Consider the following 15,655-nt stretch of genomic DNA (forward strand, 5'->3'; position numbering starts at 1 on the left):
CGACGTCTTCACAGAAAGAATAAGCAACCTTGCCTTGCGCCCGCCGCCAGCTGGGCTCATTCAATTTCATGCACCCGGGGCGTCGTCGTTCGCTGCTCTTTCTGTCACTGTTCTCTCCCCGCAACGCGCCGCAGATACGCGCTTCTTCGCCACAAGCCTCGGTGCATGTGTTGCTAATTTGGCTCCCGCGAATGAGATACCTTCTTGCTACACGTGCGTAGTACGCGACGAAAGGAATATCGATCCGCTGCTAGCTGCGGCCTCCAAGTGTGGTAAAAGCATGCGTGGCTTGGTCTGTGCACGGCAGGCCCGGCGGGGTCGAATCAATTTAGGCCGTTTAGAGCCTATGCTCAGTCTCGCAATTTTCAACACGCGCAAACAAGTGAGAGATACTAAATTTTCAGCTTTGTCGGTCGTCTACTTCTCTTTGCTACATTTGTTGGTTTTCATACGTGCCTCAATCCAGAGGGAAGTTTATATAATTGAGCCCGTATATTTGTATCCACAAAGTCTACCTAATTACCAGCGCCTCTAGAGTAACAACCGCGAACTAACCTTCACATCGAAGCGATCAAGTACAGTACCACAGACTGCGCAGAGAGTTGAGAAAACTGGCGAGAAATGTGTTGATTTGTAAAGCTAACATCTGCTCTACTTACATGTAAAGAAGAAACCAAAAAAATCATTTCTCACGCCTAAACCTATTAAAAAAAAAAAACAATGTCTGCGCTCTGGCATGTGAACCACTGATGCAGTACACCGACCATTGTGGCTCTCTCGACCACTACGCCTAGCGGCCCGGTGTCCAAACCAGCCGCGTTTTTGGAGCCCGTGTCGAAAGGCGAAACGAAACGCAAGGAGCCCGTGTGCGATGTCAGTGCACGGTAAAAAAATAAAAGGCAATTGCTGGGCTAATTGGTGCATTTTAACAAAAAGGAAAGGTTCCACAGCGCTAACAAAGACGAATGCACAGATAGACACGGACCAGACAGGTCAGCGCAGGACAGGCGCTAACCTGTCCTGTCTATGTCTATCTGTGCACTCGTCTTTATTAGCACGGTACAAAAAAAAAATAATAAAGAAAACAGCATCAGGTAGTCGAAGTTATCCGGAGCCCTCCACTACGGCGTCCTGTACAGCCCGAGTCGCTATGGGACATAAAACCTCATAAACCAAATCAAACTTTATCGGCTTTGCGAAACACCGGCAGGTTACTAACGTTGTTAACGAGAGCGGTCCACTCGAACTAAATATCCGGCAAAACAAACAAACAAAAAAACAGTAATAAAGACCGGACGAGCACGAAACGACTGTCGTGGTAAGACAGTCGTGGTAAGAAAAATAAAAGGCGTCGGAAACACCAACAGGAACACTAACCTGTTCTTATCTCATCCGGCCGTTTTTTCGTACAGCTATCTATACACACTCCCCCCCCCCCCTTTTTTTTTTTATCGCTAAGCGGCCGTACGAACAAACAAGTGCACCAAGAAAGAGCTCTTGGTGTTCGCAGTATGCCAGGCGCTACCCGCGTGCACACAGCTCGCGCAGTTCACGAAACAATGCCAGCGGCGGCTAGCACACAAGAGAAAGCGAGGCGAGCCAGTCGCCGGGCCAAGCCACTGCGCAAACATTTCAATCTGCTCCGCGTCGGTCCCGAAAAGAGCAGATGCAGCAACACCGTCACCGTCAGCAGCAGCGGCGGTGGCGTAGGCTGAAACGCTGAGGAGCTGCTAAGCGGATTACGGCACCACCGCCAGCGTATATACAGAGACACAGGCCGAGACTGATGCGCCTCTGTTGCGCCAGAAGGTTGGTAGGAGGGCTTGGAGGCTCGCGCCTAGGGCCCCATCGGGCGTCAACGCTGGGGCGCGTCGAGGATTTCGCGGTCGGCGCTACTGAGAAAAAGCCTCCTTTTCCATTTCTGCGTGCATCGGATGATGGGCTTCGCTGTAAAGAGAGGAACGTGTTGTTTTGCCATACTCCGAGCGCGTCACTTCCGGGAGAGGGAGAAAGCGTGCTTACGCTGGAGTGCGCGATAGTTTGAGAGCTTCGCTGCGACGGCGGTGCTTGCAGCCCGACTGGGGCTTCGCTCAAAGAGCTGGAGAACGGCCCGGGTGCTAACGGATTCTCGTCTCTTTTTCCTCTGCTTCTCGCTTTCTTTCCGAGTTGCGCCTTCGGAGAAAAAACTCCCTCCGATCGATACCCAAGGACGAGCTGTTGGCAAGCCCGAGGACGCAGCAGCGCTGGCACAGTAAGGGAAAGGGAACCAACACTGCGTGGGTATGTGCGCAAAGACAGACGAGTAGAGAGGGCCAGCGAACGGCGTATTTCGCGCGGTTCGATATAGTTCTGGCCTCCGGCTCGGAGTTTTCAAGTCCTCACATACCAGACATTACAGAAGTGGAATGACGTGTGGTCTACGTCCGGCAGTACTCGTTCCAAACTGCGGCTCGCCTAGAACTCCAGAGGCCGAAGTTTTTGTTGCAGCTACTGACTGGAGTAATTGCGCGTTATATTGCCTGAAACATCTCCGCCGCAGCGACGCTTTAGATGAAAGTTAAATAAAACCCGTCGCATACTTTCTGTCCCCAGTATTCCTACACACCACTCACGTAATCTGGAATCGTTTCTATCCACAGTGACCGTTCCTGTCCGGTTCGGCGTTACAAAGGTACTCAGGAAAAAGACAGGACGCTTCCCTTTCCTTCGCATGTGTGCCATACGCGTCTTGCTAACGCTGACTTCGCCCGAGCAAGACATACTTATCGAACTCACTGAAATCGCATTCTAAAACGCTGTTCGCTTCAATGGCTCAAAAGCCACCAACTCTTCAGCAAATAAAATAAAATTATTGCGATTCTAAAGCGAAAGCTAGAATTGCCCCGATTTGCTAACCGAAAGCTTCCCTGTAGATCTCTTTCGATATGCCTGCTTTTAATTTCCCCCTCACGGCTAATATTTAAAAACCTCAATTAAGCATGAAAATTTTATTAAAAGTAAAAAAGAAATATATATATATATCACAGTTTCGGTTAAACTCCGATCCCTGAAACCGAAGGCGATGAGGAGGAAACGCACAAAGCCCGAGCCACGCTGTGCGAATGAATCCAGAGCGAATGAATGTCGCTCTGGATTCACGCCGTCGGACCTTTGTGCGTCATGTGATGACGTGGAAACAATTGAACATTACATCCTCTCCTGCCGCAGGTATGCTACTCAGAGAATAAATTGTTTAGAAATACTTCTTGCTCGCATAGGATTGCCATTTACAGTTCCTGTCCTCCTCTCCTTTGGTGCAACAGTCAAAGGGTATGCCCTAAAATCGGTGTGTGAGTTACTTCATAATAATAACATTGCTACTGGAATATATGTTTGTTAGCGCAAATCTGTCTGAATTGTACTCCTTTTTTTATTATTATTTTTATTATTTTACAATTTTAATCCTTTTTTTTTTATTGTTTTCTATGACTATCGCCTCAGAATTTCAAATTATTTCAGCAACACTAACTCCTAATAATTAGGTTATCTATCATAGACTCAAATCGACATTATCAATTTTATTATGTCACCTACAACGAATTTTGGCCAATTCCCCACTGTGGGTATGTGCCATTATAACAAGGGAGAAAAAGACGAAGAATGAATGAATTTGAAGCCCGCTTACAAGCTCGATCATCACCACCATAGGCGTTATCATGAAATGCAAGACAAATACATCCTCTATATCACCGATCTCCAATCAACTGCCTAGCGCCATCTGCGTCTCCCTCTCCCCGCAAGCTTTTTAATATGATCCACCAAACTGATAACCTGCCAATCCACGTGCACCTTCTATTGGGATCCACTAAATTACTCCGAAGAAACCATCAGTTACGTGCTCTTGACACTGCATGAGATTTCTGCACGGATGTCATTAGCTTCCTCGTGTTTCCAATTTAACCCACTATGCTTTGTTCTTCCCGTCTTTCCGTTGCGCCGCGTAATTTCGACGTTTCGAAGAGGACCTCAGTGCGGCGGTTATGGCGCCCTCTTGCCCGTTCAGTGCATCCACAAAGTATCCTATGGCCAGCATAAGTGAAGTAACACTGTTCCCAAGTGGCGCCCGCAACGCGCGGCCATCTTGGACGCGGGCGCCCGGGGTCGCGTCGCTTATCTGGCCTCCGCCGCCGACGCCATCCATCAAGGCCGACCCCGAATTTTCGACGCCGCCGCCACGCCCACCGGGCCGAAGGGGCTTATCGCACGGCCTCAGAGAAGAGAGGGGGGTCCGACTTCGGCGAGCGCTGCATCGACGGGCCCCGATAGTGGTGGTACAGAGCGCGCGCTTTCCCCGGCTCCTTCGATGGCTTCTTCCAGCCGACTTGAGAGGACTCAGCTGCGGGCGACAGACGAGGCTACACCGCGGTGCCAGGGTTACGACGAAAGAGAGGACATCCAACGAGCGCACATATATATCGCGGCTGCGCTAATGCCGGTCGTTCCTGCGCCGTTCAAAGCCAATCTAGAGAGAGAGACCGACGCACCACCGCAAAGCGCTCTCTGTAAAGACCCGAAAAAGATACCGCAAGTGTGTTATGTATGTCTTCCGAGTTCGATTGGGGCCAGAGGGGGAGGCAGTTGAAGGCATCCGCGCAGGCAAGTGGTGTAATCTTTCTCCACAGTACTTCCTCGTTCCTAAATAAATGGCTACGGAAAGTTACTATGTCGTGGTCATTCATTTTAGCGACTTTAGACGAACTGAGGGCAGCAAAAAGTTCGAGAACAAAGCGCGGTTAAGTACACAAGTGTTGCAAGCGGTAGGATTTCTACACCAAACGGCAGCAAGAGTCCTGCTGTAACGTGTCGATGCTTACGCTGACGAATTCGCTTCGACCGACGGCGTAGGCTTGCGTTTTTTGAAACTACAGAAACGCATAAAGTAGCGTCAAGTTGAAGACTTAAAATGCGCGCATTTTCTGGGGTCTGAATTGTTTTTAACACGATAGCGATAAAGGGCCCGCGAAAATCCGGCGTTGCGTTGTGAGCGAAAAACTACGGCCATGACGCTCGCAGGTGGTAGCTGGTAGCCGCCACTGTCTGGACGTATAGGATTGCCTGACGTTACGTTTGGCAGGAGCTGCCAACTCGGACCTCTCGTTTCACATGGGAGGGCGATATCAGAATCAGCCTGCAAGGACCCTTGCATTCACGTTACCGCATGTTCATACAGATTGGTTAAAGCGGGGCTTTATACGTGGAGCTTAAGGAGCTTATAGGTGGAGCTTAAGTATCGCCCGCAATTTTTTCTTGCGCTTCAATATTAAGCTGAGCGCGCCCCAATTCCCAGTTGCGACATGCATGCAAGGCCAAGACAAAATTTTTTTCTGTGCGCATCTTCACTTTTGTAATGCCGATGTGAGTATTACGTTCCAGCGAAAAGGAAGCTTTGTTATCACCATCCCGCACTGCCTCAAAAATCCCTGATAATTATTATCTTTGTTTTACACTAGTGGTGCTGGAGGGGCCGCCTTTTTCTTTCTGTTTTAGTCTACTTTCTCCCTCTATAAAAAGAAATCTCGGCGACTTCTCAAAACGCATACTGCGAGTGTTTCATAGTAACTCGGGATCTCTAAATTCTCCAAATGCAGCTTTGATATAGTAGTTCAATCTACGATTAGCCGCCTCAGGAAACGCGAGCTAACAATGTCAGGGATAGAGCACCTGACTTGGCCGCCATGTCCGCAGAGCGGTGAGCCATACGCGGAACCCGCCCGTGGGTCTTCGAATAAAATTTGCTGCGATCAAACCCCGTAACAGCTAAACAAATATCCCGGTTATAAGGCGCAGACATGCTCGAGCGCACACAAAAATGACAAATGCGTAAGCGTACACGCACGTCTAGCAGCAGCTTACTGATAGATAAACGGAAAGAATCGTCAGACAACATCAAGGAACCTAGAACTTGAGTAACAAAATATTTTTTCGTTTCAGTCTACCCCACGTTCCGAAATGGAAAGGATCCCACCGAAAACGAAAGCATGGCATAGCTTGTGACAATCAGGAGGTATGTTATCCCGACGATCATTCCTGTAGTATAGATTATCTTATCGAATCTGGACACAAGGTGAAGAGGGCACTCACCCCCGGCTCAGGACAGCTCTGGACGCTTCCGGCGATGTAATCCATATTGCGAGTGAGCACACTGCCGTTGTAGCACATGTGGATGTTTTCAGTGAAGCGGCGCTCCACGTCGCGCAAAGGGTACAGGCACAGCGCCGTGCGGCGCGCCGAGCGTGCCGTGTGGTCCCGCGAGAGCGCGAACACGGCGGCCAGCACACGCCGGCGGCCCCGTGCGGGGGGCCCCAGCGGAAGGCGCAGCTCGCGACTCAGGTCGTCGCCAGCGTCGAACACCACGGCGTCCTGCAGAAGGTTGTAGTCGGTGCCGTCGGGGCCCACACACTGAAGCGTCACCTCGGTGTACGTGTTGTACGCCGGATCCGATGTGCACACACGCGCTAGTCGGCTGATGTAACCTAGCTCCTCGGAAGCCCGCAAGTGGCTCTTGCGCTGCACGGTGGCGAAGTACACGTACTCGTCCGTGTGGAAGCCGTACACGTAGCGCACCAGGTAGTAGTCCTTGATGTGGTGCGCCATGTCCACTCGTGCCGTCTCCGAGAAGCTGGGCTCGATGATGCGAAACCGCTCAGACTCCGGCTCCAAGCTGCGAGTGCAGATGGCCGGCACCATGTCCCGGTAAGGGCCCAGCCGGCTGTTGGTCGTCGCCACGTAGAGGGCGCGCGAGTCGCGGCCGTAGTAGTGCGACGGCCCGATGAGCGCGAACGTAGAAGAGTTCTCGTCGTTGGCCGCCACGGGCGTGGGCACCAGCGGCTCCTTCTCGGAGACGTCGGCCAGCGAGTGCCGCCGGCAGGCGCCCTGGCGGACGCTGCCGCACACGATCAACTTCTGGGACGCCGAGTCGATCAGCAGCACCTGCGAAGAGCGGGTACGCGTTAAGTTGTGCTGCCACCATCGTCCAGTTATGTGCACACGGTACACACGTCGTGAACAACCACGGGCCTTCTACCAGAAGTTGCCTTAAGTACAGCGAAAGTCCCATGCGTATCGCTTGCTCTTTCCACGAGATGCGTTTGATAACACGGCAAACGTAGTCCGTGGCCGCAGACACAAATGACCTTGAACAGCCGCGAAGAAGAAGAACGCTCGATCACCCGCAGCTAATGCTTTCGCTCCACATTCGGTTCAGCAGCGTTGAACTGTTCTCATTTTTTTTTTCTCACCGCAAAAGTATAACGGGAATACCACTGGACACGAGTAAACCAGCCACGTGACCCCCATCAATTCCTTGATCAATTTGTGAGCCGTAAACAAAGAGCTAAGGCAGCGTAACCGAAAACCCCTTGAGAACAGTGTTTATACTCTCATTGCAAGGTGCCCAACTAAAGCATGCAGGCTCTTTTTGTCTCAAAGCGTACGGCTGTATCAGCGATGCGGAAGGAAAATGACGTTCTTGCTAAGCGGGCGTTACCGCTGTTACGTTTCTCCACCGAGAAGTGGGACAGCTGACGCGGCCACCGCATAGCAACAGGCAGAACCGCGAGCGGATCGGCCATTTCGACGCCGTTCATCGGCCGCGCAACGATTCCTCCCGCCGACAAGTCTCAGCGTGTTCCTGTGCGTGCGTGTGTGTGCAAAAGGTGGCCAAGCCTGGAGCTCGAGGGAAAGTGCGTCGCCCTCTCCTGTCTGCAGGAGGTGGAGGAGATGAGGTCGGAACACCTGCGATTGAGTCATTCGTCGTGAACCAACATGTTCGGCTCTCCCTTTCCTGTGAGGGTTTACCCTTTCCCTGTGAACTGGAAAAACTATAAAAAGCAGCGGCCGACTCCGCTGAGAGAGAGACTACTTTGACGCGCCGTTGTTACGACGTTAGACACCAGCTGTGTGAGAGTGTCTGTAATCTCTCCGGGTCAGCTTCACTGCCCGTTTCTTCATGATGTTGCAGTAAAGGTTGTTTCGTTAAAAGACGCCTCGTCTTTGCTGGCACCTTTGATGCCGTCCGCCGTCCCCGGAGTCGCCGCGCGACCCCCAAACGTAACAATTGGTGAACAGCGGTGGGATGACGACGACCAAGCCGTAACCGTGGTTGGAGGGACGAGCCAGGCGATAACGTCGTCCAACAACTGGTGAACAGCGGAGAGACGAGGACGACCAAGCAGTGACCGTGGTCGGTGAAACGAGCCAGGCCTGACCGAGGTGCAACATCTGGTGGGAAGAGCGGAGATGTCCGAGGCGTGACTCGTGAATCAAAGCAGCTCAGCGGAAAGGCGGGAGCAGTGCAACGAGCCCTGTGTGATGACTGGTTGCCTGCAGCGGTACGACTGCGTTGGATTCTTGGCTGCGAGGTTTGGTGAGTGCGGGACTTTCTTCTGCTGAGTTTTGCCAGGCTTTTGTTAAGTAGAGAACAGAGCTGGTAATTGTGTTGTCGTTGTTGCTGGGTTAATTGCAGCAAGGCAGTAGTGGGCAGTAGAGAAGGCAGCACTCGGAACAGCCATGGGTTTGGATTTGAAGTCGTTGCGCAAACCGAAATTGCTGGAGCTTGCGGAGGAGTTGGGTCTGAATTTGTCAGACAAACTCAGAAAACCAGAAGTGTTAAAGGCTATTCTTGCGTTGGAAGCTGAAGATGACGAGCTTTTGGAATGCCTTGAGATCATTGACGAACGTCAAGAGGATCGTGTGCGTAGGGAACGTCACGAGAAAGAGGACGCCCTCGTAAGGAAACTGATCCAGCTGGAGATTTCAGCACATCGAATGAGCGTGGAAAAGTTTGACGCTTTCAGTGCCATTCAGCGTAACGGTTCGATACCGCGAGACGGTACGCCACCATTCCTCATCGCCGAGGATATGGTAGATTATTTGGCAGACTTCGAGAATGTCTGTAGAAGTAAACGTTTCGAGCGAGATAGTTGGGCGCAGAAGTTGGTAGCTCTTCTCTCCGCTGAAGCGTCGGAAGAAATGAAGCGATTAGTTGGCGACCGGTTGCAAAATTACGATGAACTAAAAGATTCATTGCTGATGCGATATCAGATAACGCCTCATGATCTTCGGAAGAGATATGAGAGCGAGAAACATTGTGACAAGTCATACTTTGATTTGGCCTATCAGTTGAAAGCCGCTGTAAGCGAATGGCTAGACAGTGCGGAAGTTCCGGAGCAAATCGAACTTGCACCGGAGTGTGAGAAACAGCTTGGGGAAGCGGCCGAGCAATGTGACCGCAGTAGCGAGCCGACCGAGCCTGGAACAGAAGGGTATCCTGTTACCTTGGTCGAGCCACTAGCTGAGACGGTTAGCACAGGCTTAATCGGCGAGAAGTCCGAAGTGACGCCGTTAAGCGAGGTGAAGTGCATGCCGACCCAAGTAGCTGCAGGAGATACAGTTCCATCAAATGAGAGTGGGGAACTGGCAATAACTGAACCGCCTCTCGAGTCGAAAGCAGAAGCTTGTGTAGAGCGCGACGGAGCTAAAAACGAGCTAGGAGAGGAGAAAATTTCGGTTTCCGAAATCAGCTGTGTCGTAGAGCAGGGCACGCAGAAAAACGAAGTGCCGATCAGGGAAACTGCGCAGCCCGCGAGTTGTGATCAGCCAGGGCAGACCGACGAGGAGTGCGCGTCCGCTGTAGAGAGCGAGACCTGCGAAGGCGACAGCGAGCGACCAGAGCAGAGTCAGAATCGTTCGTGCCCTGATACCACGCTAGGTTGTATTCGCGAAAGCAACCCCAGTGCGAACGCGGACGTGGCACACATGACCCTCACGCAATCCGAAGCGCCCGAGCTGTCGAATGAGCTTGATCGTGCGCTGGTTAACGCTGAGCGATGCGGCTCATCGGAGGACCCGTGTAACGTGAGTGGCGAGCCAGAGGAAATGCCTAGCTTGAGGGCTGGCATGAGCGGTTGTTCGGATTTGACTGAAAGTGAGTCATGCGATGCAGCCGCGGCGCCGCCACAGGAAATGCCCAGCTTGAGGGCTGGCGTGAGCAGTTGTTGTGCGGACTTGTCTGGAGGTGAGTCATGCGCTGCTGGCCGCGATGCAGACGCGGCGCCGCACTTTGACCACTCAGACGACACCGGTGTCCTACTAGCTCCGGTTACCGCTAGCTTGCCAGAGCTCGCGCCGAAAGAAAGAAGGCTAGTATTCCAGCGCTGCCGACGAAAAACGCGAAAGGCCAGGCGCGAGAAAGATTGCTGCCGTCGTAAGGAGAGCAAGCTCAAACGGTTGCAAAAAGAAAGCAGAAGGCTAGTATTCCAGTGCTGCCGACGAAAAACGCGGAAAGGCAGACGCAAGGAAGAATGCTATCATCGTAAGGAGAGCAAACTCAAACGGTTGCAAAAAGAAAGCAGAAAGCCTGTGTTTCAGTGCTGCCGTAGAAAAAAGCGTAAAGGCAGGCGCGAGAAAGAATGGAGCAAGTGTAAGCTATCGCGAAAGAGAAAGCGACTATCCCAAAGGCACAAATGCGCCCGTGCCCAGAAAATGCGTGACTGGTGCGCAACACGTAAGGAGAGGGATAGGTTATTTAGAAAAGCGAGTGACTCGTGCTCGTCTGTTTCTTGGTACAGAAACAGGAAGGTACGGTTGTTCCGGGAAACGGACAGCCGAAGCATTAGTGAAACGGGTGATCTCAACGGTAACGCCGATGGCTTAAGTCGAAGCCCATAACTTGAGAAGAAGCCTTTATTCACTAGTTGGTGTTTTTCTTCCTGACATAGGATTTTGAAAATTTGTATTGTATTATCTTTGTTTGAAATGCTGTTTTGAAAATGCGATTTTCAAATTTGTGGACGCGTTCCAAGTGCTGCTAAGCTGCCCTTTAATGTAGATGGGGGCATAAGAGGGAAATAGTCTGGCAGAACTTTGTGAAGATTGTGCCGTGCTTGCTGGCTGACCGGTTGAGTTTTTAACGTGGTTGTGATGCTGTAGGTTGTCAGAAATCTCTCCTGAAGACAAGTTGCAGAGTGCCTTGGAAACCCGGACTTGCCAAGGACTTCTTCAGGCTGACTGGCTCAAGAGAAACAGAGTCGGACGACCCTGGTTAGCAGCAACATCCCGATCCCTCCGGACAGCGGATGCAGTCCCCTGCCTTTCGGGATCTCCCTTCCCCGGCGGGGCAGTCTGTTACGTTTCTCCACCGAGAAGTGGGACAGCTGACGCGGCCACCGCATAGCAACAGGCAGAACCGCGAGCGGATCGGCCATTTCGACGCCGTTCATCGGCCGCGCAACGATTCCTCCCGCCGACAAGTCTCAGCGTGTTCCTGTGCGTGCGTGTGTGTGCAAAAGGTGGCCAAGCCTGGAGCTCGAGGGAAAGTGCGTCGCCCTCTCCTGTCTGCAGGAGGTGGAGGAGATGAGGTCGGAACACCTGCGATTGAGTCATTCGTCGTGAACCAACATGTTCGGCTCTCCCTTTCCTGTGAGGGTTTACCCTTTCCCTGTGAACTGGAAAAACTATAAAAAGCAGCGGCCGACTCCGCTGAGAGAGAGACTACTTTGACGCGCCGTTGTTACGACGTTAGACACCAGCTGTGTGAGAGTGTCTGTAATCTCTCCGGGTCAGCTTCACTGCCCGTTTCTTCATGATGTTGCAGTAAAGGTTGTTTCGTTAAAAGACGCCTCGTCTTTGCTGGCACCTTTGATGCCGTCCGCCGTCCACGGAGCCGCCAGGCCAACGCTACCGAGAGGCCGCGCGCCGCAGCGGTACGCTACCCCGGCGCTCGCGACCCAAACCTAACAACTGGCGTCAGCGGTGGGTTGAGCACGCGACCACCAAATGTAACACCGCCTGAGCGGTTGCCCCCCTGACGTGAATGATTTTTATTAACCTGGGAGCAAGCAACCAGTGCTGATTGGCTTTTAGATAGCACGGTTGGCAATGGGAGGTCGTTTTCTCGAAAAATAGCCACCGGTGAGAAATGTAGCCCAGGTCTGTCGGTGCTTCGAGGTACCCACGCGAACACTGCCATGGTGGTAGACGGAGAGAGCAGTATACGCAACCTCACATCTATGTTTTCTCCATATTTTTCAGTCCTGCAATGAACTCTGCTGTTTTGCCAAGGTTTGCAGACATACATGCGTGACGCTAATATCATACTAGTTTTCGAAGACTTTAGATTGGAATTCTCTCTCTCTCTCTGGGAACAAGCAGGAGCGAGGACGGTCACGCATACCTTGTTGACGTTGTTGGTAGGAGCCGCGGGGTAGTTGTCGCAGCCAGAAGGCGAGCACAGCACGCTGTCCTGGACGGGTCCCGTGGCCAGGTCCACCTGCAGCTGCAGCCGGGCGGCGTCCAGTTGGTATAGGCGATTGGTGGCGCCCAGGTAGAGGCGGCCGCCCACCCTGTCCAGCACCAGGTGCGTGAAGTTGACGCTCTCGTTGTAGCTCCGGTACGAGGCCACGATGCCCTCGTCCGCCTCCGACACGAGCCGGGCTGCTCCTGCCTGCGAAGACGAAGCGCGCCGTGGCGTGTCGGTATACAGTCTTCTTTGGTGGCACACAAGGGGCCTTTCTTCGCATCCTTGACTAGCTTTTGCGCACTATTTCTACAAAGCCCCGATACGATGCAGTAAGTAGCCACAGAATGTCAAGCTCAGCTATACGTTACGGATACCGCGCGGAGGCTCCTAGGTGGCATGTCGAGCAACGTTTTGTGCGAGCTCGCGAGTTCACCCAGCGATCTACTGTCGCGAGGTTGCTCATAACCGACCACCTCACCCCCAGGGCTACAGTTGCTGGTCTACAATTGCAAACTCTCGATTTAAGTCCTCACGCCGTACAACAACCCTGGTGTCATGAAACAGGTGGCTCGCACCACGTGAGGCGTACACGACACAACGCAGTACTGGCATTCTTCACCGCACAGGTAACCGTATGACTTTAGGATATGCCACGGGGTGATAGTGCTGGCTAGTTTTGCGGAAGGCAGCAGAGTTGCCTCACTTCGCTCTTAACCCTGGCATATGCACAATCCGGTCATGAGCTTTGTAAAAGGCGCGAGCAGGCACACGTAAGAGATTAAGGGAGGTGGCATACATACCGCGTGCAGGAGCAGCGCCAGCAAGAGCGGCGGCATGCCCAGGGCCATGGCGGTGGCTGCCGCGCCGTGCCGGCCGCCGGGGCAGCAGCGGCGTCGTTGGCGCGGCCGGAGCATCGCCGCGCCGCACAGGTCGGGCGGGACGCCGTCCTCACCGCCGCCGTCTGGCCAACGGAAGTCTTCGGCCGCCGACCAACACGATCATGGGCGCAGCTCGCTGCTCACGCCAATGCCCTGCTCAAGGGGGAAGGGAAGCCGAAGCAGCAGCAGTCCTGCATAGACAAGACGGGAAAGAGGTGGACACGGTCAGATCGTCGTATAGCCATTCAGACAACGTTTCAGCAGATTTTAAAAACAAGGGTAGGTAGTTAAGGCGCCATGCATGGATACGGAAGGAAATTAGCCTTGCATTTTGCCTTACAAGTAGACTAGAAACATGTTTTTGGCAGGACAGCAAATCACTCGACTGAAGTACGGTTGCACAGAAACGCCGGTGCTGACCTCAATAACTGCACGTTCAATTCGGCAGTCGGTATCACAGTCGAAATCGCGAGGCCATAAAACGTTGAACCGGTAACCATTCCCAGCTTCTGCCAATCACGATAGGCGGCGAAGCCAAACTATCCACCATTCGCGAGTTATCCTCGCGTGAGGGAGAAGCGGCCCCCCTATAGAAATCTCTCATGAGTTTGGCCCTGTCAAATTAGCTGACCGTATCTCTGCTTATACAGCTCTACCAGGCATATCGAGGCAGAAAACGAAGCCGTGCGAACTCCGACGTCTGCCAACGTCTACCGATGTTTGTGTGTAGTCTGACGTGAAGTGGCATGAACACGTCAGACTACACAATTATACGAGGCACGCTTGATTCCTGCTGTCTGGACTCTGTAGTGCAACTTCTATTGGCTCTTGTGCATGGGACTGAGAGACCGCAGTTCGCCGTTATTTTCTGAACCAGTCGACCGTGCCCTCTAAACCGAGGACTTTTTGAAAAAGCTACGGGAATTATTGCAGCGACTAAATGCGTTCCCAAAACCATTAGTACAAACTGGAGAGCAACCATTATTGACTTAGGCACCAACGCCAAAAGTTATAAATAGAGGTGTATAGTCTCCTAATGAACTAAACATTCCTCGCTATCTCTACGCGGTGTTTAGTCCCATTTAACTATTTTTGGCTCGAAGTACAAAGCCGCACAAACCCGAAGTGCGATGTTAGCGTACAACGGCACCCCATGTCGTGCAAGGCGCTGACTACCCCTCGATATATACCTCCCTCATTAAGCATGTTCAATATCTGCCGACCAAGATTGCGAGTCGAGATCAGCACGGTAAGAGGACACCTTCACAGAAATTACGCCACCCAAGTGTTGGCGACGGCGGCGGCCGCGACAACCAGCGACAGCGCGCGGCGCGCTCTTCGATCGGGGCCTGTGTTCGGCCCGCTGCTCTGCAGCTGCATAATAATTTCTGGGCTCCCGACGAGTGCACAATGCATCACATTAAAAAGATCCAGCGTACATGTTCCTAATGCGATATGCAAGAGACGAGGACAGCATACTGCAACGCTCCTGCGGTTGCCTATCGATCGATTCGCCCATTAATTCATTGGTTTTTACGAGCCGAAACACTACTGCGGGCTGTGAGGTACGTCGCGTATACTGGCGGGCTCTTCATTAATTTAGACCGCATGAACGTCGTTAACGTTAAACTCAAACCCAAGTAAACGCGCCTTTGTGCAAACAGCCTTCAACCAAGCGTTTGGGGTAATTTATAAGTAATGTATATGACGATCGTGTTATGCGACGCCAGTTTACGTTTAGAAGAATACACCTCACGGCATTAAGGTGTTGCAGAGAAAGCGAAATCTCGTAATTGCGATGCAAACTGAATAGTGCCCTGGGTACCATCAAGCTGACTTTTGTGTCGCCCCATTTGAAAACTGGCAAACCTTGCTCGTGAGCATGGGAACTAGTTGCCCGTGCGAACCAGCCTATAACTTCAAGACAGTTAGGTACGAAAGGGACTGTGAAAACGGTTGCATAAGTGAATGGCGCTGAAGGCTTACAGATGCTCGTACGACAACCGGCGGCCTGATGACCATGAGAATGATGACCATGAGAATGAGGCCAGAGCTAAAGGCGTCGAAACAACACGAGGGAAGAACAGACACGAGGAAAATCGGAGGTATCACAAATCTCGTATCCGATTCGCACTGCGGCGCGGCTAGCAGAGCCCCGGTTACAAAAGCTCTCGTTTCGAAAACTACCACGCATATTTCGCATGCATGAAGCATAGTTCGACCCAAGAGTATCAACGTGTATCGGTTACCATCAAAGCTTTCGCCGTAAGCGCGAATTCGCAGCTTCGCAATGCAGTTCGAGAAATGAGCTTCGAAAGGACGACAAAAACCACGCGTGTATCGCATCGTAGATCTTCGGCATCTCGAGCGTGCAACACAGGCCGGCACAAAATCCTCCGCGCGGCAAGAGATGAAGGAATGCTCGTGTCGTGTGCGCGTTACCTGACACCGGAAATTAAAGGAACGGCGGCGAAGTGAGGATCACGATTAAAAATAGCTC

The 15,655-nt window shown here is 52.3% G+C and overlaps 1 protein-coding gene across 3 annotated transcripts in view; it reads right to left on the reverse strand.

Moving 5' to 3' along the window:
- Positions 1 to 15,655, reverse strand: part of LOC146207370 (plexin-B-like) — a 207,152-nt gene that overhangs the window by 51,443 nt on the left and 140,054 nt on the right. For all 3 annotated transcript variants that reach the window (XM_084586984.1, XM_084586988.1, XM_084586976.1), the window contains 3 exons: positions 13,078 to 13,346; positions 12,212 to 12,481; positions 6,121 to 6,969 (listed from right to left, as the gene is read on the reverse strand). In XM_084586984.1, the coding sequence (XP_084443110.1) occupies positions 6,121 to 6,969; positions 12,212 to 12,481; positions 13,078 to 13,191 (1,233 nt within the window). In that variant the 5' untranslated portion in view covers positions 13,192 to 13,346. The remainder of the gene's footprint in view (positions 1 to 6,120; positions 6,970 to 12,211; positions 12,482 to 13,077; positions 13,347 to 15,655) is intronic.

The sequence above is a fragment of the Amblyomma maculatum genome, chromosome 1 (genome assembly GCF_055883805.1).
Source record: "Amblyomma maculatum isolate TAMU_Amacu chromosome 1, ASM5588380v1, whole genome shotgun sequence".
Lineage (NCBI taxonomy): Eukaryota > Metazoa > Arthropoda > Arachnida > Ixodida > Ixodidae > Amblyomma > Amblyomma maculatum.